The sequence below is a fragment of the Bison bison genome, unplaced genomic scaffold, assembly GCF_000754665.1.
Source record: "Bison bison bison isolate TAMUID 2011002044 unplaced genomic scaffold, Bison_UMD1.0 scf7180017864473, whole genome shotgun sequence".
NCBI lineage: Eukaryota > Metazoa > Chordata > Mammalia > Artiodactyla > Bovidae > Bison > Bison bison.
In genome coordinates this window covers 2,868,867-2,891,260 of record NW_011495034.1, presented here as the reverse complement: position 1 = coordinate 2,891,260, position 22,394 = coordinate 2,868,867, and the positions used below count along the sequence as shown (strand labels likewise).

The window sequence follows — 22,394 nt, the reverse complement described above, 5'->3', positions numbered from 1 at the left end:
GTCCCCCTTCTCCTCCCTGCCCCCCAATCCTCCCCAGCATCAGGGCTTTTCCAATGAGTCAGCTCTTCGCATGAGGTGGCCAAAGTATTGGAGTTTCAGCTTCAGCATCAGTCCTTCCAGTGAACACCCAGGGTACTTGAGAGAAAAAGTGGCAAATGCAGACAAAAAGCATTTCAGCAAGGGTTCCTGAAAAGGAAGACTGAACAGAAAAAAAAAATCTATATCTACCTCCAGCTGAAGTATTTGGTGTAAAGAAGGTGTATTCCAAATTGCATTTTGAAAAGAAGAGAAAAGTGAGCCATTGGTATAGAAAACAGGAGTCCAAAGGTAAAGACATTTGCCTGAATATTACAGATCCAGAGAAGGTCCCATTCCAGATCTAAACCAGATCAGCACATCAGCTTTGAAAATTGTATAGAAAATACTTGGGAGACCTTTATTTTTGTCTTTTGATTTTTCTGTTCTTGGCAAGTTGAGCCCTTTGGTGATGCTGGTATGCATGATTCCTGGCCTTCTTTCAGTGTTCCCTCTGCATTCCTAAGTCCCCACTAAGAATTACGTCTTTGGGGGTGAGGCTGTAGGTAATTTATGTTTCTTGCTAGACAGATGTCTTCTGGCCAAGTTCTGGCTTTAGTGGCCTGGAGCTGCCAGTGCTGTTACAATGATTAATAAAGTAAGATGTTCACGATAAGCGCATAAGCATACATCTTTTCCTATGATTTTTATCAGTCTTCTTCATGATTTGTTTCTCATTCCAGGAAACTTAGGGGGTTTTAAGCCTTATTAAATACTTTTCATGGTATCTCATGAAATAGCCAAAAGAGCAGTACTAGAAATCTGTGCTTTTATGTTATTTTGTAGCATTCTTTCATTAGAACTCATCATTTTCTACTTTTTTGAAAACAGATCACATATTAATATCTTTAAAAAAATGCTTCTGGTAGACATCTGATAAACCCTTTAGTGCAGAGATGCTCAAAACTGGCTAATCACTCAAATCATCTGAGAAGTTTGAAAAAAAAATACAGATGCCAGGGCCTCATCCTGGACTTGAATTAAAATATCTGGCAGCAGGGCTCAGGAATCTAATTTTCCTCCAGTGTGTCTGGTACTCAGTTGGCTTTGTAAAGCCCAGATCAGGTCCGTTTTCATTACACTGTCATCATCACCTAACCGAACCATTTTCTAGATGGAGAAACCAGCATCCGTCAAAGTACCAAAGGCCTCGCCCAAGATCGTGAGTGAACGGAAGGGCCTGAGGAGGACCCCACTACCCTGAGCCCGAGTCCCATGTTCTGTCTCCAGCACTTGTAGATGGCATTTTCTGGGGAGGTTTTCTTTATTTTTTTGTATATTATTAAAGCTTTCAGAAGTAACATAAATGTATTTGTTCTTAGCTGTTAGAATGGACTCTGATACTAGTATTTATTCATGTCCCTAAGCCAAAAATTTATCACAATTTATATCAGTTTATTTTGACCATAATTAATAGCTGTGAGAACAATGTTGTAGAATACATTTAAAGCATTTTTAATTTGCTGTTTGGGATAATCTGAGACAGTATGCTGTGGAAAATATTTTGAATTACTGAACTAAAAAATGGGGATTATGTCTCTCACAATATCTTTTAAATTCATTTCATATTATGGATTTGTAGGTCCACATTCAATATAAGCAGACAAGACCCTCTTCTTTTATTTATAGCTTACTTGTAGCAGTGGTACCATTCATATTATACGAGGTTGAATTTACTTATTGCAGCTGCCCATAATATCATTTCTAAGACTTTTACTCTCATGCTGCTTTTATTTTCTCATGTAGAAGGCTACTTCTTGGCTTGGTAATATAATGAAAATGAATTGTTGTTCAGTTGCTCAGTCGTGTCTGACTCTCTTCAGCTCCGTGGTCTGTAGCACGCCAGGCTTGCCTGTCCTTCACCATTTCCCAGAGCTTGCTCACACTCATGTCCATTGAGTCGGTGATGCCATCCAACCATCTCATCCTGTGTCGTCCCCTTCTCCTCCTGCCTTCAATCTTTCTCAGCTTCAGGAGCTTTTCCAATGAGTTGGCTCTTCACATCAGGTGGCCAAAGTATTGGAGCTTCAGCATCAGTCCTTCCAATGAATGTTCAGGATTGATTTCCCTTAAGATTGATTGGTTTGATTTCCCTGCAGTCCAAGGGGCTCTCAAAAGTCTTCTCCAACGCCACGTTCAAAAGTGTCAATTCTTTGGCACTCAGCTTTTTTTATGAAAATAAATTGGTGTTCATTTTTATGTGATCATATGCAAATTTATTTAAAGCTGTATACCAGAAGCAGTTTGGATATGTTCTCATCGGCATGTTGTTTGTCAGCAGCTAAATGGTCAAGAATGGGTTGTTTCCTGACTCAGAAGCTTCAGTAAGCACTCTCTGTGGCCTCCTCGTTCTTATGTTTCTCTCTGCGGGCCATGGTGTTTTACCATGGATTGTGTGGAATCTTCCTGTTTTGTGAGTGCAAGCATTTTTTAGAATAAACAAATCAGGGATGCAGTCTCCTCTAAGAACTATTTTTAGTACTTCCTATTCTGTTAATAATCCTGAACATCTTATACATGTCCTTTTCCTCACAATCCTTTTGGTGGGGGTTCTTTTTTCTATTCCAAAGTAAATCACAGAAAAAGATTAATTATCGCATTTTACTGTTATTAAAGAAGAAAAGGTGATACTCGAATGCAGTAATATAACATGGAAGGAAAGCTCTAGGACGTATGGTAGTTTCTTTGACCGTAGTCCGCGTTGGTTATTCCTTTGTTGGAATGTATTTGCTTAATACTTAAACCAGTCAGGTGGAAACCGAAAGGCCAAGAGGCAAAACCCTGAGGTTCATTCAGTCTTCTCTAAGGGATACACTTATTATCAGCAGCCCTCAAGATTGCATAACACCAGGTCGAGATGACTATGGTTGTTTTGGAGTAGGTGAATAGTTATCCTGAGATTTTTTTTTCTCTGTTAAAGAACCTAACAGAGGCTCTGACAGTAGGTATCCTGAAAAGTAAATCTCTAAACCTTTGAAGAAGTAAGCACCAAACTGAAGTTTGATTTATACTAACTAGCTGCTGCTGCTGCTAAGTCCCTTCAGTTGTGTCTGACTCTGTGCGACCCCACAGACGGCAGCCAACCAGGTTCCCCCGTCCCTGGGATTCTCCAGGCAAGAGCACTGGAGTGGATTGCCATTTCCTTCTCCAATGCGTGAAAATGAAAAGTGAAAGTGAAGTCGCTCAGTCATGCCCGACTCAGCGATCCCATGGACTGCAGCCCACCAGGCTCCTCCGTCCATGGGAGTGGACGGAGGAGCCTGGTAGGCTGCAGACCACTAGCTAAACTAACACAATACAATGTTGTGTTAGTTTCTGGTGTATAGCAAAGTGATTCAGTTATACATATACACATATCTATTCTTTCTCAGATTCTTTTCCTATGTAGGTTGATAATAGCCTTTTAAAGCAAGAATATTGAACCAGGAGTAACAATTTGCATACAGTCGGACATACACCATTTGTAAAGTGTTTTCTCCAGAACTGGACTGTGTTGTATTATTGGAAAGACTGAGTTTTAGCACCTGCCTCCAGCAAGCTGCATACTGTCCTGCAGCCTCTGTTTCTTCATGCAAAAACCTAATTATATTTGCCCTACTTCTCAAATTGTTGAGGGGATCAAATGAAATATATGAAGATAACTTATAAGCTATAAAGTATCATATAAAGTTAGGTACTGATTTATTATGTAGTCAAAATCTTCAAAATTTATAGGTAGAGTATTATTATAATTTAAAAGTCAAGTTTAGTAAGTGTGTGTGTGCCAGGTCACTTCAGTAGTGTCAGACTCTTTGCAACCCTATGGACTGTAGCCTGCCAGGCTCTAATGTCCATGGGATTCTCCAGGCAAGAATACTGGAGTGGATTGCCATGCCCTCTTCTGAGGGATATTCCCAACCCAGGTATTGAACCCGTCTCTTAGGTCTCCTGCATTGGCAGATGGGTTCTTTACCACTAGCGCCACCTATTGTTTTTACAATTTAAAAGTCAAGTTTTAATAAGTAGCACACTTAATTTAACTATTTCTTCCTGTGAACAAAAAACTATTTCATCACTCATTCTTTGATGAAAGCTTCCCTGGTGGCTCAGACAGTAAAGAATCTGCCTACAATGCAGGAGACCAGGGTTCAGTCCCTGGGTTGGGAAGATCCCCAGGAGAAGGGAACAGCTACCCACTCCAGTATTCTTGCCTGGAGAATTTCAAGGACAGAGGAGCCTGGTGGGCTACAGTCCACAGAGTCACAAAGAGTCTGACATGATGAATGACTAACTCACTGAAGTAAGGAAAATGAATAATAGGTAAATGAAGAGAATTCTAATTTGAGCAGATATTATCCCTGGTCATAGAAGTGTAGATGAGAATTTCATCTTCAGATCTACTAATTATGTGGAAAGATAAAATACTGAAAGAGCAGGGGGAAAATGAAGGAAGCAGATTTTTAGATAACATTCCCTACCCCCATCCTAAGTTCCTTTTTATAGCTGGGATATTATAATTAGATGTTTCTTAGATAATACATGGTGCAACTATGATCAAAACATTACAAAATAAAAGCACACGAAGCTAGTGCTTATTCAGAACCTCACAGTATTACATAAACATGGCATCAAGTTCCATTCTTAGTGAGTGGTCCGTAAAGGATTTGTGCAACCACTAAAGGCCGCTCTGCACTCTAAGACACTGCTTCGTCAACACAAATCATATCTAAGAAACAGTATCTTTATTTAAATAATATTTTGCATTGCCATTTGTTAACGCTTATTTCTTGTAAGGGTCTGTAGAGTTAGGATTTTAAATATTAAATAATAGTTAAATAAGGGAAAGGCTTTATTTTGTTCACTGTTACACCCTTATTGCTTGGAGCGTTGTCTGAAATATAAACCTTTGTGACAAGAGTCAATGAAATAATTCTCTGATAATTGGAGAGGAGACTTTAAGAATAGCTGGAAGACATACTACATAAACCTATTCAGTATAAATTCTGCTAATATGTGTAATACTCTGAAACTTCCTTGACTCTCATACACTTGGCAGATTTATCATTTCTTCTTATTTGCCCTACGTAGGGACGTGCTGCCTTAACACAAGAGAAAGAGGAATTTGCCCATGAACATAAAGAAATGAAGAACCTTGAAGCCATCGTTCAAGATATAAAACCAACTGCCCTCATTGGTGAGCTTTGGCTTCTTCCCTCTCCTGTAAACCCTGTCCCCACCCCACGTGGGCCTGATTTGTTTCCTTACGGTTAATTTTTTTAAATTACTTATTGATTTATCTTATTTTTGGCTGCACTGGGTCTTTGTTGCTGCATGAGGGCTGTCTCTGGTAGTGGTTGCTACTCCTGTTGCAGTGCGTGGGCTTCTCACCGAGGTAGCTTTGCTTGCTGTGGAGCAAGGGCTGTGGGCCACGTGGTCCTTCAGTAGCTGTGGTCCACGGGCTTAGTTGCCGCATCGCGTGTGGACTCCTCCCAGACCCGGGATCGAACCCATGACCCTGCACTGGCAGGCGGGATTCCTGTCCACTGTACCACCAGCAAAGTCCTCTTGCTGATAATTTTTGAGACATTCTTTAGCTTTTTGAAATTCTGGTCTTGGAATTACACAAAGTTACCTATTCCCTGAAGCAGCAGTGCCCCGTAGACGCCTAGATTTGTAAATTCAGTGCCGCCTTGTTACCGATGATGCCAGCTGAGGGGGGTGGTTCCCTTTGCTAACTCTGTCAACCTGTCAATACCTGGCACATCCAGCACTTTGCCAGGCCAGTTATTCCAAACAGACAGTGGATCTCGGATGGGGGCGATTTTGCCCAGTTAAGAAACATTTGGCAACGTCTGGAGACATTTTGTTGTCACAGCTGGAGGGAGATTGTCATTGGGTGGAGACCGAGGGACACTGTTCCATCTCCTCCAACGCCCAGGAAAGCACCCCTGCCCCCAACAAGGAGTTGTCCAGCCCATTGCTCATGGGGCCAAGGTTAAGAAAGACTGAAAACAGGGCCTGTAACTTCACGTCTTTATATCTTCCCCATAGCAGACAACATGGTAGTTTCCATACCGCACACGCACAGAAAGATGTTCAGTGTGGACGAATTTGTTGTGGTTGGAAAAATATCTCAAAGTTTTGAAGCTTTATATCCTTTATTTTGTGTGTGTATAATGCCAGCCCTTACTTGGTCTTCCATTCCATTTGCAACAGATGACGATTTTGAGAATAAGGATGAGAACCCTAATAAAAACAAGTGTTTACTCCATGACAGCAACCATAGTAAACCTTCATTGTTTTTTTATAAAATGTGTTCTATCAGGAATCTTACTGTTTAAAATTTTCATGATGCTAACTGCTTTGTCTGTTCAAATTCCTTCAATGAGTCATACTCCAGTTCTGTCATTGAATGGGATGATTGACTTAAGTGTTAGCACTGGATAATAAAACATGATTACTTGGTAGCCTCAGACACTGAAATAAACTTCTAGAATTGTTTATAGAGAGATAATATATATTAGATACATTTATTTTCCAATAAAAATGCCTATTATCAGAATTCCTAGTGATTGGTCATTAAATCTACTCATGAGCTGAATATTAAAACTCTTGTTTTTTTTTTTTTTCATAGATACTATAACCTTAAAGGCTATTGGCATTAACGGACACCTCTTTTTGTCATTTTCATACAAATATTCTGTATTGCTTAGGGTATATTACAAAATGACCTGACGTGTCTCATTGTTTGGTGGGGCTGGGGGTGGGGGGGGTCATTGGATTAAATAACCAATGATGGCCCTGTTCACTGGTTTCTTGTTTCTCTGTTAGGAGTTGCTGCGATTGGTGGTGCCTTCTCAGAACAAATTATCAAAGACATGGCAGCCTTCAATGAACGGCCTATTATTTTTGCCTTGAGTAATCCAACTAGTAAAGCAGAATGTACTGCAGAGCAGTGCTATAAACTGACCAAGGTAAGGGAAAAAAAAAACATAACTGATATTTTAATAGTCAAATTGTAATTCTTTGTAGGGAAGCCCAGGGTATCTAAGGTGCCTGCCAGTTAACCTTTAAACATTTTACAACCAAGAGTGAAGGCGAAGTAAACAGAAGGATAAGAACCATATCCTTTTTTAGAGTGTCATATAAATCCTGTTCTTCAATAAAACAGAATAAACTTTGTAATGTTTTATTGATAATTTTCCTTAAGTGCTTTGGAAGTATCTAAGATCTAAACATAAAAGTTAAAGAGGAAAAAGCTTGATCCTAGATGCTTATTAAAATAACTTTTAACTAGCTATTCCTAAACACAAGCATACAGTATAAAACCACAGCCTTATTTTTACTTTGCTGACTGCTCCTGGGTTTGGATTTTGATGCTGTGGATGGAGCATTTGGGCAGTTATTTTGACATCCAGCCAGGTTGGTATAGGCATCCTTAAAGCTTCAATACATAACTATTTCCAAAACATGTTTATGCTTTTCAAGGGCATTTCTTAGACTGTGATGCTTTATTTGTTGAGGATTTCCTATCCCTGTTTTCAAGGACTGAGCAGTTTCATCTGTACCGCTTCCCAGATCACACAGATGCCCCCTCGCTTTGACTGGCAGTCTGGAGTCTAGCCCCTGACAGGCCCTGAGTTCATGCTGTCTTAAAACTTGTAAATACGAGGTTCCTCAAAAACATGAGAAAATATTGGGTTGGTCAAAAAGTTTGTTTGAGTTTCTCCATATGAACTTTTTGGCCAACCCAATATTAAGACTAGGGGGAAAAAATATAAAGACAGTTGTTTACAATTATTGATAATTTATTCATATTTGCTAATCCCTCTTGTGCTAGTGAATTTTTTTTCCTATGGGACTTTGCAGATAATTATTTACAATGTATAAAATTTGTCCCAATGATTACATGGAAGTGTGTTGACCCCTAAACTCTAACCTACAATGTCAGCCTTTCGAAGACTCAAACCCCAACCCATCACTTTTATCTTCAGAAGCCTGTAAGTGGAAGCCTCTAGGCTAGAGATGGTTGATGGCCCTGTGTGTTGGACCACTGCCAACAACGGGTGGTGGTCTTGGGGTCTCCTGTAGTTTGTACGCTTCTCCTTGGAGGAGAGAGGAAGATAGAGAAAAATAAGCACCCACTTCAGAACTTACCACCAACATCATGAGAGCCTTCTCATTCACACTTACTGGGAGTCAATGAAAAATCAGACCTCTTTCTAAGTACTAAATACTTGCACTATTCTCTTAGGATCCATCTGTTTGAAGACACCCTGCCTCTTTTCACGGTTGCGTGTCTGTCTTGCAGGGTCGCGCCATTTTTGCCAGCGGCAGTCCTTTTGATCCCGTTACCCTTCCGAGTGGAAAGACTCTTTATCCTGGCCAAGGCAACAATTCCTACGTGTTCCCTGGAGTTGCTCTTGGTGTTGTGGCGTGTGGACTGAGGCATATCACGGATAAGATTTTTCTCACCACTGCTGAGGTATTGTAAAATACTGTCTGTCTGTCAAGGCTGTGACAGATCAGCTCGTTGTAGGCCATCTGCATCTCAGCTCACTCCCTAGAAGGTGTAAAGTCCGAGGATCAAATCTTTCCCCCAGGGGAGTAAGGGGTGGGTTGTAAGTTCACAGTGAGTCACTAGTAAGCATTGTTCTTCTGTAGCCAGCAGAAAGACTGTGTTCTGATCCCTTAAAAGGGACCTTTTTTAAATTGATGTACAATATTATATAAATTACAGGTGTACAACATAATGATCCATAATTTCCAACGGTTATACTCCATCTGTGCCTATTATAAAATATTGGCTGTATTCCCGTGCTGCACAATATGTCCTTGCAGCTTGTTTTATACACAGTAGTTTGTGCCTCTTAACCCCATCTCTTATTTGCCACTCCTCCTTCCCTCTCCCCACTGGTAACCGCTAGTTTGTTGTCTGTGTCCATGAGTCTGCTGCTGCTTGGTCATATTCACTATTTTTTTTTTAATTTTATTTTATTTTTAAACTTTACATAATTGTATTAGTTTTGCCAAATAGCAAAATGAATCCGCCACAGGTATACATGTGTTCCCCATTCTGAACCCTCCTCCCTCCTCCCTCCCCATACCATCCCTCTGGGTCGTCCCAGTGCACTAGCCCCAAGCATCCAGTATCGTGCATCGAACCTGGACTGGCATCTCATTTCATACATGATATTTTACATGTTTCAATGCCATTCTCCCAAATCTTCCCACCCTCTCCCTCTCCCACAGAGTCCATAAGACTGTTCTATACATCAGTGTCTCTCTTGCTGTCTCGTACACAGGGTTATTGTTACCATCTTTCTAAATTCCATATATATGCGTTGTTATACTGTATTGGTGTTTTTCCTTCTGGCTTACTTCACTCTGTATAATAGGCTCCAGTTTCATCCACCTCATTAGAACTGATTCAAATGTTTTCTTTTTAATGGCTGAGTAATACTCCATTGTGTATATGTACCACTGCTTTCTTATCCATTCATCTGCTGATGGGCATCTAGGTTGCTTCCATGTCCTGGCTATTATAAACAGTGCTGCGATGAACATTGGGGTACACGTGCCTCTTTCCCTTCTGGTTTCCTCAGTGTGTATGCCCAGCAGTGGGATTGCTGGATCATAAGGCAGTTCTATTTCCAGTTTTTTAAGGAATCTCCACACTGTTCTCCATAGTGGCTGTACTAGTACTATTTTGTTGCATTTTTTAGGTTCCACATATAAGTGACATCATACAACATTTATCTTTCTTTGCCTGACTGACTTCACATAGCATAATGTCCTTCAAGTCTATCTCTGTTGCTGCAGATGGCAAATTTTCACTTTTTTATGGCTGAATAGTGTTCCATTATATGTATATACCACATCTTCTTTAGCCATTCATCTTGATGACACTTATGTTACATCCATATCATGGCAGTTGTAAATAATGCTGCTCTGAACATAGGGACACGTGTATTTTTTTCAAATTATAGTTTTGTCTAGATATATATATCCATACACTCTGAAGTGGAATTTCTGGGTCATATGGTAGTTCTAATTTTAGTTTGAGAAACTTCCATACTATTTTCCACAGTGGCTGTACCAGTTTGCATTCTCATTAACAGAGTTCAAGAGAAGGAACTTTAAAAAAAAAATCTGAAAATTTTGATCAAGTTCTGTGACAATAATGAGAAAATTAAAATTTTTGTTTCCAAATCATGAAATAAGATTTCTCATGATTTCATGGGAATCTTCTATGGAGAAGATTTCTATGGAGAACTTTCCTAAATGATGACATTCTCATGATTTGAAATAAAAGTCTGATTTGGTATAGTGAAGAAATGTTTATCATTCAGGGTTCAGTGCAGAATACAGCAACCACTATAGTATTTCAGCTAAGAAGAAATTAAAACAGAGAGTTTGGTCTTTGTAAAGTCATTAAAAGGACAGAAGCAGGCTCTTCCATGGGCCTCCAGGAAAGATTCACAGAACACACAGCAGACCCAGTAAGGACGCTGCATTACACTACTGTTTGGCACTCTGAAGGATCTGAAATTTCACCTTTGCTATTTAGTCGCTAAGTCATGTCTGACTCTTTTGCAGCCCCATGGACTGTAGCCTGCCAGGCTCCTCTGTGCATGGGATTTCCCAGGCAAGAATATTGGAGTGGGTTGCTGTTTCCTTCTCCAAGGGATCTTCCTGACTCAGGGATCAAACCTGCGTCTCCTGCATTGGCCGGTTGATTCTTTACCACTGAGCTACCAGGGAAGCCAAAAATTCAACCTGACTTGCAGGCTAGCAAGTCAGCCTGCCTCAGATTCACAGATGCCAGCAAAGGACACAGAACTCCTAGGTCAGATAGAGGAATTTATTACTCCTAGCACAAGAGCTAATGGGAACCTCAGGCTCCCATCAGTTTCCCTTCCCTCCCAAGCTTCAGGAGGATGACACAGTGGTTGGACCTTCATTTGTGAAATCATGAGCTTGTGATCATCAGAGTGTTCATCTGGTTGATACTTTTGAGGTGGATGCAATTCATGGGGAGAAATTTAAGTGAGTTTCTTCTCTTAAAATTAACCCACTGCACAACGTGCTAACTGACCCGAACCACATCCAGACTGATTAACATTCACGTGGTTTCATCACATATACAGGCTTTTCTCCCCACTGTGAAAGATGTGTATGTTACTGGCGTGGTCTCAAGGAGCACAACCCCAGGGTTTCGCACTTGTCATTCTGTGAGAACATCTGTCTGTCAGCCCTCCTGCTCGGTCTCTTGTCCTCACTGCACGATGGCTAGGGTTTCAGAGCTTCTTTGACTCAAAAAGTCGTGTTAAACATAAGTAGATGCCTACCTACTGAGAGCTTTCAAAGTTGTTCTTACATTAAGGAAAATGTAGTCATTGTCTTTTATAGCAGCCACATCAGAAGAAGAAAGATGATCTTTTACGGCTGCCAGTGATTTCTTTCCTAAATAACTCCAGCACCCTCTAGTGACAGATTTCTAGCTGATGATCTCTCGGGCCGAATCTTTTGGCCTTTTCATCACTTTCTTCTTAGGCATCACATAATATTTCTGTTTCTTATGCCACATCAGTGGTTTCTTTGTGTCCCTTTCAAGTCCCTTTAAAAATTTTTCATTAGAGTACAGTTGCTTTACAGTGTTGTATTAGTTTCTGCTGTACAGCAAAGTGAATCAGCCACATGCATACATGGATCCTCTCTTTTTGGGATTTCCATCCCTTTCAGGTCACCACAGAGCATTCCCTGTGCCATCTAGTTGTTACCTATTGACTAAGCTTCTTCCCAAAATTCATTATCTTTTGTTCTCATTTTTCTCTTTTAATTTCTGCTTTCAGAGATCTCACTCTTTCTCTCGTTTCCATTGTCGTCATTCTGAAAGGGACCAAATATGTGTATCTCTGTTCTTATCTTTTACCACATCTCCTGTGACCCAATGGGTATTTCCACCAAAATGCCCTGCTGTTTCTTTAAATAAAGATGTGAATAAAACATCTTTCGTCTTCCCTCACCCTCAATATCCGCATTTCTCTTTGTGACACCCACTTTGTAAGCAGGCTCCAAAGCTTGGAAGACTGCCCTTCTTTTCATCCTCCCTAATCCCAAAGCCTTGAAATATACCACGCCTAGGAACAGCCATGGGACTGCCCTGTGTATCGCCTTGACCTGAAATGATTCCTTCTCCACTGGTCTAAGCCTATCTTCAGATCATGGCTTAAGTCCTGCCTTATCCTTGGCTCTTTTCTGTGACTGCTCTGAATTATTTTCATCTTTCTCCTTAGCCATGACTATTTTTAGCAAACTCTTTGATATTTCATTTGATTCCTCGTTGTATTATGCTTTCAAGTGTTTCACATATCAAACAGTCAAGTCTTGCCTTATAACTAAATCATATGTGATATTCTGTAAAAACAGAAGGTCTCTCATATACATCTTTCAGAAGACCAGTAGCACCTAACACCATGCTAAAACACATAGCAGAAACTTATTAAATACTTATTCAATTAAATAAAACTAGTCACTGGTATTTATCAGTGAGAATACAATACTACAGACACGCCTCTTGTTCAGTGGCTAAGTCTTCTCTGACTCTCTGGGACCCCTTGGACTACAGCACACCAGGCTTCCCTGTCCTTCACTATCTCCCGAAGCTTACTCAGACTCATGTCCATTGAGTTGATGATGCCATCCAACCATCTCATCCTCTGCCATCTCCTTCTCCTCCTGCCTTCAATCTTTCCCAGCATCAGGGTCTTTTCCAGTGAGTTGGTTCTTCACATCAGGTGGCCAAAGAATTGGAGCTTCAGCTTCAGCATCAGTCCTTCCAATGAATATTCAGGGTTGATTTCCTTTAGGATTGACTGTTTTGATTCACTTGCTGTCAAAGGGATTCTCAAGAGTCTTCTCCAGCACCATGGTTCAAAATTATCAGTTCTTTGGTGCTCAGCCTTCCTTGTGGTCCAACCCTCACGTCCGTAAATGACTACTGGAAAAACTATAGCTTTGACTAAATGGCTCTTTGTCTGTAAAGTCTCTGCTTTTGAATGCACTGTCTAGGTTTGTCACAGATTTTCTTCCAAGGAGCAAGTGTCTTTTAATTTCATGGCTGTAGTCACTGCCTGCAGTGATTTTGGAACCCAGGAAAATAAAGTCTGTCACTGTTTCAGTTTTTTCGCCATGAAGTGATGGGAGCAGATGCCATGACCTTGTCTTTCTGAATGTTGAGTTTTAAGCCAGCTCTTTCACTGTCCTCTTTCACTCTTATAGAGATGCTTTTTAGTTCTTCTTCACTTTCTGCCATTAGAGTGGTATCATCTGCATATGTGAGGTTGTTGATATCTCTCCCGCAATCTTGATTCCAGCTTGTGATTCATCCAGCCTGGCATTTCTCATGATGCACTCTGCATATAAGTCAAATAAGCAGGGTGACAATATACACAGCCTTGACATACTCCTTTCCCAGTTTTGAACCTGTCTGTTGTTCCATGTCCGGTTCTAACTGTTGCTTCTTGACCTGCATATAGGTTTCTCAGGAGGCAGGTCAGGTAGTCGGGTGTTCTCATCTCTTTAAGAATTTTCTGCAGCCTCTAGAATGCACAAAAAGAAGAATGCTCTTGTCTCTATTTTGTAGTTAACAAAAGTAGCATGTAAGAGATCTCAGTGAATGTTTTGTTTGGCCACCACATATCTAGTAACTGTTAGGATTATTGTCAAAATGCTAGTTGGCTCTCTTATGGAACTAGAAATCCCACGGATTGGCACCAATCCCAAAGACTATTGCTGCAGATTTTTATATCACAAAGAGATTTTTGGCTTTCTTGGTCCTCTGGACAGTCTCTTGGACTTAGAGTGTTCAGGATCAGCAATACAGACTCCCAAGTAGTCTGTACAGCAGCCTGAAACAGTCTCCTGTCTCTGGTTCACATCTGGGAGGCAGACTTGGTCCTCCTGCCCTCACACCCCTCCTCCTAAATCACCTTCCCCACCCTCTCTAATGTCTGCCCAGATGACTGTAGAGGGGATCCCCCTGACAACAGCACCTGGAGGAGACGGTGACTCATGTAAGTCACTGGATAACTGAAAACCCAGCTAATTTTAATATTCATATAGTGCACCCCACTCCAGTACTCTTGCCTGGGAAATCCCATGGACGGAGGAGCCTGGTGGGCTGCAGTCCATGGGGTCGCTAGGAGTTGGACACGACTAAGCGACTTCACTTTCACTTTTCACTTTCATGCATTGGAGAAGGAAATGGCAACCCACTCCAGTACTCTTGCCTGGAAAATCCCAGGGACGGGGGATCTTGGTGGGCTGCCATCTGTGGGGTCGCACAGAGTCGGACACGACTGAAGCGACTTAGCAGCAGCAGCAGCAATGCTATCTAATGTATAAGCCAAATTCAAATTTTGTCAGTTATTTATAAAAGACCTTTATAACTTGCAGAGTGCTCTTTTCATATGCAGGAACATCTCAGCCTCTCTGTCTTTTCTGGCAATGGCATTTTGAAGAGCACAGGCTAGTTGTTTTTCGCAGTGTTCCTCATGATTTAATTCAAGTTATGTGGTTATAGGGTTTGGTTTAGTTGGCCCAATAATCATATCCTTCTCGGTACATCACATCAAGAAGCTCATGATGTCACTTTGTCTCATTTGTAAGCTATTTCATTGAGGTATGATTGACAAAAAGCCACAAATCTTTCAACTTGAGTTTAGAGATAAATATACACCTTTGAAGCCATCACCACAATCCATACCATAAACAAATATATTACCTCCAGAAGTTTTTCCCACCCTCTTTATTATGTGTGTGTGTGTGTGTGTGTCTGTGTGATAAGAACATTTAACGTAAAATATCTACCCTTGTAGCACATTTTTATGTCTACACTGTTTCCTTTAGAAACAGGGAGTGTGTGGGGACAGCCCACGCTGAAGCTGATTAGATGGTTCACATGATCCAAAATCTGTGTAACATTAATATCCTGCTCTGCAGTGTGACTCAGAAATAGCTTTCTCAGTCTCCTGTCTGCCTCCCATATAAGAGTACGTGGGCTGGGAGTCAGGCATGACCGACCTCTCCCCGCTCTGCTTCCAGGCCCTTTCCTGTCACTTCTCTCACTGTCCTCTGAATTGCTTACTCCTCTGCCCCCGGTGCTCTAGTGCATCGGGTCAGAAAGCTGCCAGCATTTCACGGTGCAGTAGAAGAGGAACTGAGTTAAGAGGAAACCCAGATGCTTATCACCATCTTTTTCGCTAATTATCTTCTCCTCCCAGTCTCCAAAAACACTCGCATACACACACCAGTCTCTAAGCCTCTCTGAGCTCCATTTCCATTGAGAGAGGGAGAGATGCAAGTGCCCATGACATTCATGTGATCTGCTTTTATCTATAATGATATTCACCATTTTCCTCACAACTACCACGTTGTATGATATGAAGTATTTTTTTTTGTCTTTTTTTTTTTTTTAAGGTCATAGCTCAGCAAGTATCAGATAAACACTTGGAGGAGGGCCGGCTTTATCCTCCTTTGGACACCATTAGAGATGTTTCTCTGAAAATTGCAGAAAAGGTAAAACCACTGTGGTTCAAGTCTCATTGTTTTTCCTTCCTTCTATGGCTAAGTGTGCATATTTAGACAGTGAAACGGTAGTAAAAATGTACTTCCTTGAGACGTCTGTGTCCACTTCTTATGTCAGAAGTCAGAGAAACGAGGCATGGTGCCCTGACAGAGCGTAGAAAGTGTATTTGATCCTTCGGCATGGGCTGAATCTTTGATTCCCCTACCCTTCTTTTTCTCTCCCAGAATTGAAGTGATTCATCAGGCTTTCATTTCAGCTAAGCTTCCCCAACTTCACCCTGTATTGTTTGGTGTTTTCCATATAACACTGTGATGGTCACCACAGTATTGCAAGTATGATACAGTGACGTTTAGGCCTTTAACCACCCAAGTCTCTGTGATATGCGACATCTTACAAATCACAGTTGATTAAATTGGGCAGGAAGCAAAACAGTGAGAACAGAGAACTCAAAGCTGTTGAGGTGGCAGATGAACTCTTCAAGGAGATAGTCAAGAAGAACCGTAATTTTCTGTAACTAAGATGAGAGAGAAATGGACTTTTTTGTAGGGTGGTTGTATTCATCTGCTAGGGCTGCCATAGTAAACTCCCACCAGCTGGGTGACTTACACAACAGAAATTAACTTTCTCACAGATCTGGAGGCCGGAAATCTAAGATGAAAGGGGTTGGCAGGTCCAGTTTCTTTGGAGGCCTCTCCTTGGTTTGTTGATGACCACCGTCTCACTGGGTCCTCTTGTGGCCTTTCTTCTGTGTGTGCCTATCCTTGGGGGCTCTCTGTGTGTCCGTATTTTCCGTTTTTACAAGAACACCAGTCAGCTTGGGTTAGGGCTCACCCAAACAGTCTCATTTTAACTTAATTATCTCTCCAAAGACCTTGTCTCCAAATGCAGTCCCACTCTGAGGTACTGGAGGTTAAGGCATCACATTTTGGGGTAGCATAGTTCAGCCCACAGGAGTAGTCACATGTTGAAACTGGAATTTCTCAACCTCAGGCCTGTGCACATGACTCTCTGTGCACTGGGTAACTCTTTGTTGTGGGGGCTACTCAGGGATTATAGATGGTTTAGCGGCATCCCTGGTCCTTATTCACCAGACGCCAGTAGCCTCTGCAACAGGTGTGACAGCTGAAGATGTCCCCGGACATTGCCAAATGTCCACTTGGAGGCAGAATTGCTCCTGGCTGAAAGTAAACATTTATTAACAAATTTATCAAAACAGTCCCGCTTAGGATTCATACGTCATTATTTATCTTGTTGATTGAAAGTAAGTGCTTCAAAAACCAAGTAATCAAAACAAACAAACAAAAAACCTTTAAATAATTCTGCTTGGTTATCTGTTCATGGAAGAGTATCCTCATGGTTTGTCCCAATTCGTCTCTATTAGTTTTAAACCCCTAATAGTTTGGATTATTAGTGCATGGGACATCACATTGTCATGTTAAGTTCCTTTTGAAGATTTCAATGAAAAGGAGTAGCATATGATCAGAGGAGAAAGTAAGATGATGAAGGACAGTAGGAGAGTACAAAGGACTCCGACATTTCTCCAGGCAAGAAGACTGGAGTGGGTAGCTATTCCCTTCTCCAGGGGATTTCCCAACCCAGGGATCGAACCTGGGTCTCCTGTGTTGCAGGCAGATTCTTTACTGTCTGAGCCATCAAGGAAGCCCAAATTAACATGCTCCTAATTTCTCCTAATTTGTATCTACTAATTTTAAACTCTCAATAGTTTGAATTATTAACACACCAAACATCACATTGTCATTTTAAGTTCCCTTTTAAGATTTCAATGAAAAGAAGTAGCATATGATTGGAGGAGAAAATAAGACAATGAAGGACAGCACTCAGATATCACACCTATAAAGGGAAAAAAAAAAAAAGCTGAGTGCATAAACAGAAGTTGGGAAACGAGGACAAAGAATCAGCTTCAGAGAGGAAGGTGGTGTAGTAGACTGAAGGTTGCGGTATCCATGGTGCATTCAGATGTACGATTCTAACAAGTAAATGGTGATGATTGAAACTTAAAGAGAGGCTGGATGTAAAGATGGGGGATCATTTATATGTGGTAGCAGGGGAAACTCTCAAGGTAGTTGAGGTCACCAAGAGAGCAAGTGGAAATGAAAGAAAACCAGAGAGAGAAGAAAGAAACCAGTTAAAAAGGGCACCAGTAAAAAGAAGAGGCTCAGAACTGAGCTGCTTCTCAGAAATTAGAGAAGACACCGTTTCAGGATGGGGGTGGAAGTTATGAGTGATGGAACCAAATCCCAGTGATAAGAACAGAGGAAGACATTTATTTAGTGCTTAGGAGGCTTTCAGAAACTTACAAACACGGTCACAGTCCCGCAAGAAGTTGGGAAGTCGGGAAGAATTAGGAAAGCAACAATATATAAGCCACTCTCCAGAGAGTCTGGCATTGACAAGGAGGAGAGAGTGAATATTTCACTGATGAGAGCATTGTGAATACAGTGTGTCCTGGAAGCAGAAGGAGGAATGGATTTGCACAGAGTCTGGGTCAGGAATGAAACAGAACATTTTATTATAAAAGTGATACAGCCATTGCAAAAGAGGCACAGGGGAACTTTTTGGGGTGATGGAAATGTTCTGAAACTGGATGTAGTAACAGTTGCCTAACACTCTGAATTTACAGAGGTGATTGGATTGTATGCTTGAAATGGTTGAATTTTGTTGTCAGTGAATTGTAACTCAAGAATATCTGTTAAAACATAGTAATACCATCTCATAGGCACTCTGGAAAGTGGAAAATACCTGATATTCTACTTTTCTAATGCAAGTATTGTCATCCTTTATTTTGGTGTGTTTGGTTGCAGTCTTTTTTCATTGGGTTGCTTTCTTTTCTAACATCATTATAATAAGGTATAAGCATGTATTCACATACTTTGATTCCTATTTTTTATAAGCGTTTATCCATAATATAGCACAGTCTTTATAACTTTAATTTTTCAGAAATGCATAATTTTACATTGAGAAGAGATAATCATTCTAATATTCTTCAAAATCACACTTATTCAAATAAGTCTGTCATACAAACAGCTCTTTAAGGATTGCATTCTTAAAAAACTGGAGTGAATTAAAGAGCACATGGGGAGTGATTAATTTTGACAGTGGAATCCGTTTTTCTCAACACAGGGGAGGAGAAAATGTCAAGACATGGAGGAGATAGTTTGAGATGATGAGAAATTGAGAGTTTTCTCTGATTAGTTGGAATTTTCTCAGCAAAGTGAGGAGAATCAAATTGATACATGATGGGAAGGCAAGGTTTGAAATTGACTTGAGAGGAAGTGTTTTGTGTGTTTGTTTTTGAGTTTTAAAGAATAAAAGCATCATGTGTAACCATGTGGGGCCAAGTAAAGTTAGGAAAAGTGTGACATGTCAGGCGACAACTATGAAAGGAGAAAGTGCTGAGGATCACCCTGGCCGGGGACTAGAATGGGGACTGTGACAGAAAGGCGTGGAGACAAGGTTCTGTGACACCAGTCAGGCAGGGGGCGTGGAGACTGCCCCCGGAGCCCCACAGATTAGGGTGAGCGTCGCCTTAACTGTGGGATGAATAAAGAGATTCTGTAGGAGGCTCAAAATCGAGATTGCTCAAAGTGCAGGATATCTGAGTTCAAACTCTGTTTAAGGTATTGAGTTCAAGTTAACTATCAGGTCATTTCAAGGCTTTTAAGACTGACTCATCTGAGAAATTCTGGTAGGCTCACCCATGAGTAAATCTCTGGCAGCCACACTTTCCTTTGTTGCTGACATCATAGTCTCCTTTTGTTACATGATTGCCTTTTCACTTTATATCTTTGTGATCATGTGTTCTTATTATAATACATTGAAGTTTTTGGGAATAGGCAAGATGTAAATTATTTTAATCTTTTGAAATGGATATAAAATTTCTTTTTTTATGGAGGTATAGTTGATTTACACTGTTGTATTAATTTCTGCTGTACAGCAAAGCAATGCAGTTTTATATATACACACACACATACACACACTTTCTTTTTTATATTCTTTTCTGTTATGGTTATCATATTCAATATAACTCCCTGTGCTCTGCAGTAGGACCTTGCTGTTTTTCTATCCTGTGTATACTGATAATACCTGACACCTGCTAACCTCAATCCCCTACTTCAGTCCTCCCCTTGGCGACCACAAGTCTGTTCTTTGTGCCCATGAGTCTGTTTCTCTTTCATAGATAGCTTCATTTATGTCAGGTTTTAGATTCTACATATAATTGGTATCATATGGCATATGTCTTTTTCTGACTTATTTCATGTAGTATGATAATCTCTAGTTGCATCCATGTTGTGGCAAATGGCATTATTTTGTCCTTTTTTTAATAGCTGGTTAGTATTCCATTGTGTTTATTTACTGTGTCTTTATCCATTCATCTGTTAATGAAATCAGATGAAAAGTTTCTGATGTGCTCATCATCACCTCTATTCATTAAAATAACTAATATTCTTTTTTTATTTCTAGATTGTGAAAGATGCATACCAAGAAAAGACAGCCACAGTTTATCCTGAACCCCCAAACAAGGAAGCATTTGTCCGCTCTCAGATGTATAGCACTGACTATGACCAGATTCTACCTGATTGTTATCCTTGGCCTAAAGAGGCCCAGAAAATACAGACCAAACTTGACTAGTAGCATAATAGCTGACATTTCTAACTCCATTAATGAGGTCTTGAAGTCTTTCATGATTTTCAAAGATTGAAATCTTTTATAACAATTCATAATATGCTAGATTATGAAATTTTACTTTAATAACCTAAAAATTTACAGACGAATATTAATATACTTTAGTGTGATTATCTCATTGAACAATTTGCTTCATTTACTTTCTGGTTATTTATGGTTTTCATCTTAATTATCTTTAAAAGCTATTGTAACTACCACTGAGAAACCCATCATTTTTATATAGGGAACTAAGGGGAAGTCCAAAATTAGTAATAAATTGATATGATCAGTATTAAAATCCATAATTTTTTGTTGCTCACTTTATTAAAAATCGACTTAAAAGATTAAAATCAATTTAGGCATGGACGAACTTTCGCTAAAAACAGAAACAACACTTTGTTGCCTAGAGAAAAATAACTCCTCAGGTATTTTTATGCCAATCCTGGATTATATGTGCTCTTTTGATGCAACAGAATTCTAACGTTTCTAAGAAAGATCATTGCTGTTTACAATGCCTCGTGCAGCCTTAGATTTTAATATTCTTTCGACATTATTCCGTCTCCTTAACACCGTGGTCCTCCATCAGAAATCCCTTCGTAAAACACCTTTCTTTCTCCCCGACCAATGCCCCGTCCTTCAGCCCTGCACATTGCTGCTGGGCCCTCGCAGACCATGGCCCTGTCCTGAGGTTCCAATGCCCCGTCCTTCAGCCCTGCACGTTGCTGCTGGGCCCTCGCAGACCATGGCCCTGTCCTGAGGTTGGTGGCTTCAGCTGAACACAGCCTGAGAAGTGGGCAGAGCAGAGAGAGTGGGGGCCATCTTGAGAAAGAGCTGCCTGTGGGGTCAACGTCTTCAGACACACATCTCCAGAGTCAAGGCAAGCGGGGTTCCCAACTGAGTAACCTGCCCAAGCGTCCCCTTGAGTAGCTCAGGTAATTAAGAGCTCGTTGTGTTACAGCAAACTCACCTTCCTCTGAGTTTGAAGAAAATTTTGTCACCTCTTCCCTAATATCAGAAACCTTCTTTACATCAGATATTAAAATATTCTAATGACTATCAGTAGTTACAGTCCAGAAATGAACGTTAATTTCAGGTTTTACTTTAGAAATTAATAAACCAGTGCAGACAAGTTAAAATTCTTAAGCTCAGGTACAATAACATTTACTATTTATTTACAGAATTATATGGAGACTTCTTGTTTTTGAAGTAAGGCTTTCAAGGAGTATAAGAAAATGTTCGGATAAACTGTAGTAATAAATGATTTCACTGAAAGTTACACAAATTGTTGTAGTAGAAGGGGTAGGGGTATTTCTAAAGGTAACGGTTAGTCAAGAATTGCCTCAATATAGTTATTTTGAAAAGATCTGGAATGCCTTTTCTAGTTTTCATCATTTCTTGTCTAGTTTTCATGTTGTCTTGTAGCTCTAACTAAATGTATTTACCTATGCAAATGATTTATTAAAGCACTAGAAAAAGCAAATGAATAAAATGAGGAAGTAATTGTCTTTTTCTCAAAATATTGTTACGCTTAAAAATGACAGTGCTGGGTTTTGGCAGTCATATGATTGAGAATTTTGAATTTTAAAAATATTCTAAGCTGATTTCACTTTGAACTTCATTCATTTAATACATGTGTGGTCATTTAGTACATGTTTGCTGTATACTGTTACCAGTGAGCTACTTCGTTATCCTCAGAGAAAGATAATGAAGCAAACATTGGATGATCAGGTACCATGTAGTCTGCATCCCTTATCTTATTTAATGAAGTCCTCACCATTCCCATATGAAGTAGATACTTTAACGTGCCATGTCCGCAGAGCTCATAAGTGAAGGAGGGGAACTCTGCATCCGTGTTTACCTTTCTCCATCGTCTGTTTTGCATCTGCCAGAGTACAGTCAGAACAGTACTGTCTGATAAAAAAAAAAGAAAGTGGGACACATGAGTAATTTCTGTGGTCCTATAAGAAGAAATGAAATGAAGTCACTCAGTCATGTCCGACTCTTTGCGACCCCATGGACTGTAGCCTACCAGGCTTCTCCATTCATGGGATTTTCCAGGCAAGAG

At 40.3% G+C, this 22,394-nt stretch overlaps 1 protein-coding gene across 1 annotated transcript in view; it reads left to right on the top strand.

The window, feature by feature from the left end:
* The window catches only part of ME1 (malic enzyme 1, NADP(+)-dependent, cytosolic), a 222,603-nt gene extending 200,790 nt beyond the window's left edge, over positions 1–21,813 (top strand). Inside the window, exons 10-14 of the mRNA XM_010861739.1 lie at positions 5,143–5,248; positions 6,886–7,028; positions 8,366–8,539; positions 15,538–15,636; positions 20,129–21,813. Of these exons, the coding sequence (XP_010860041.1) occupies positions 5,143–5,248; positions 6,886–7,028; positions 8,366–8,539; positions 15,538–15,636; positions 20,129–20,296 (690 nt within the window). The 3' untranslated portion in view covers positions 20,297–21,813. The remainder of the gene's footprint in view (positions 1–5,142; positions 5,249–6,885; positions 7,029–8,365; positions 8,540–15,537; positions 15,637–20,128) is intronic.
* Positions 21,814–22,394: the final 581 nt, after the last annotated feature.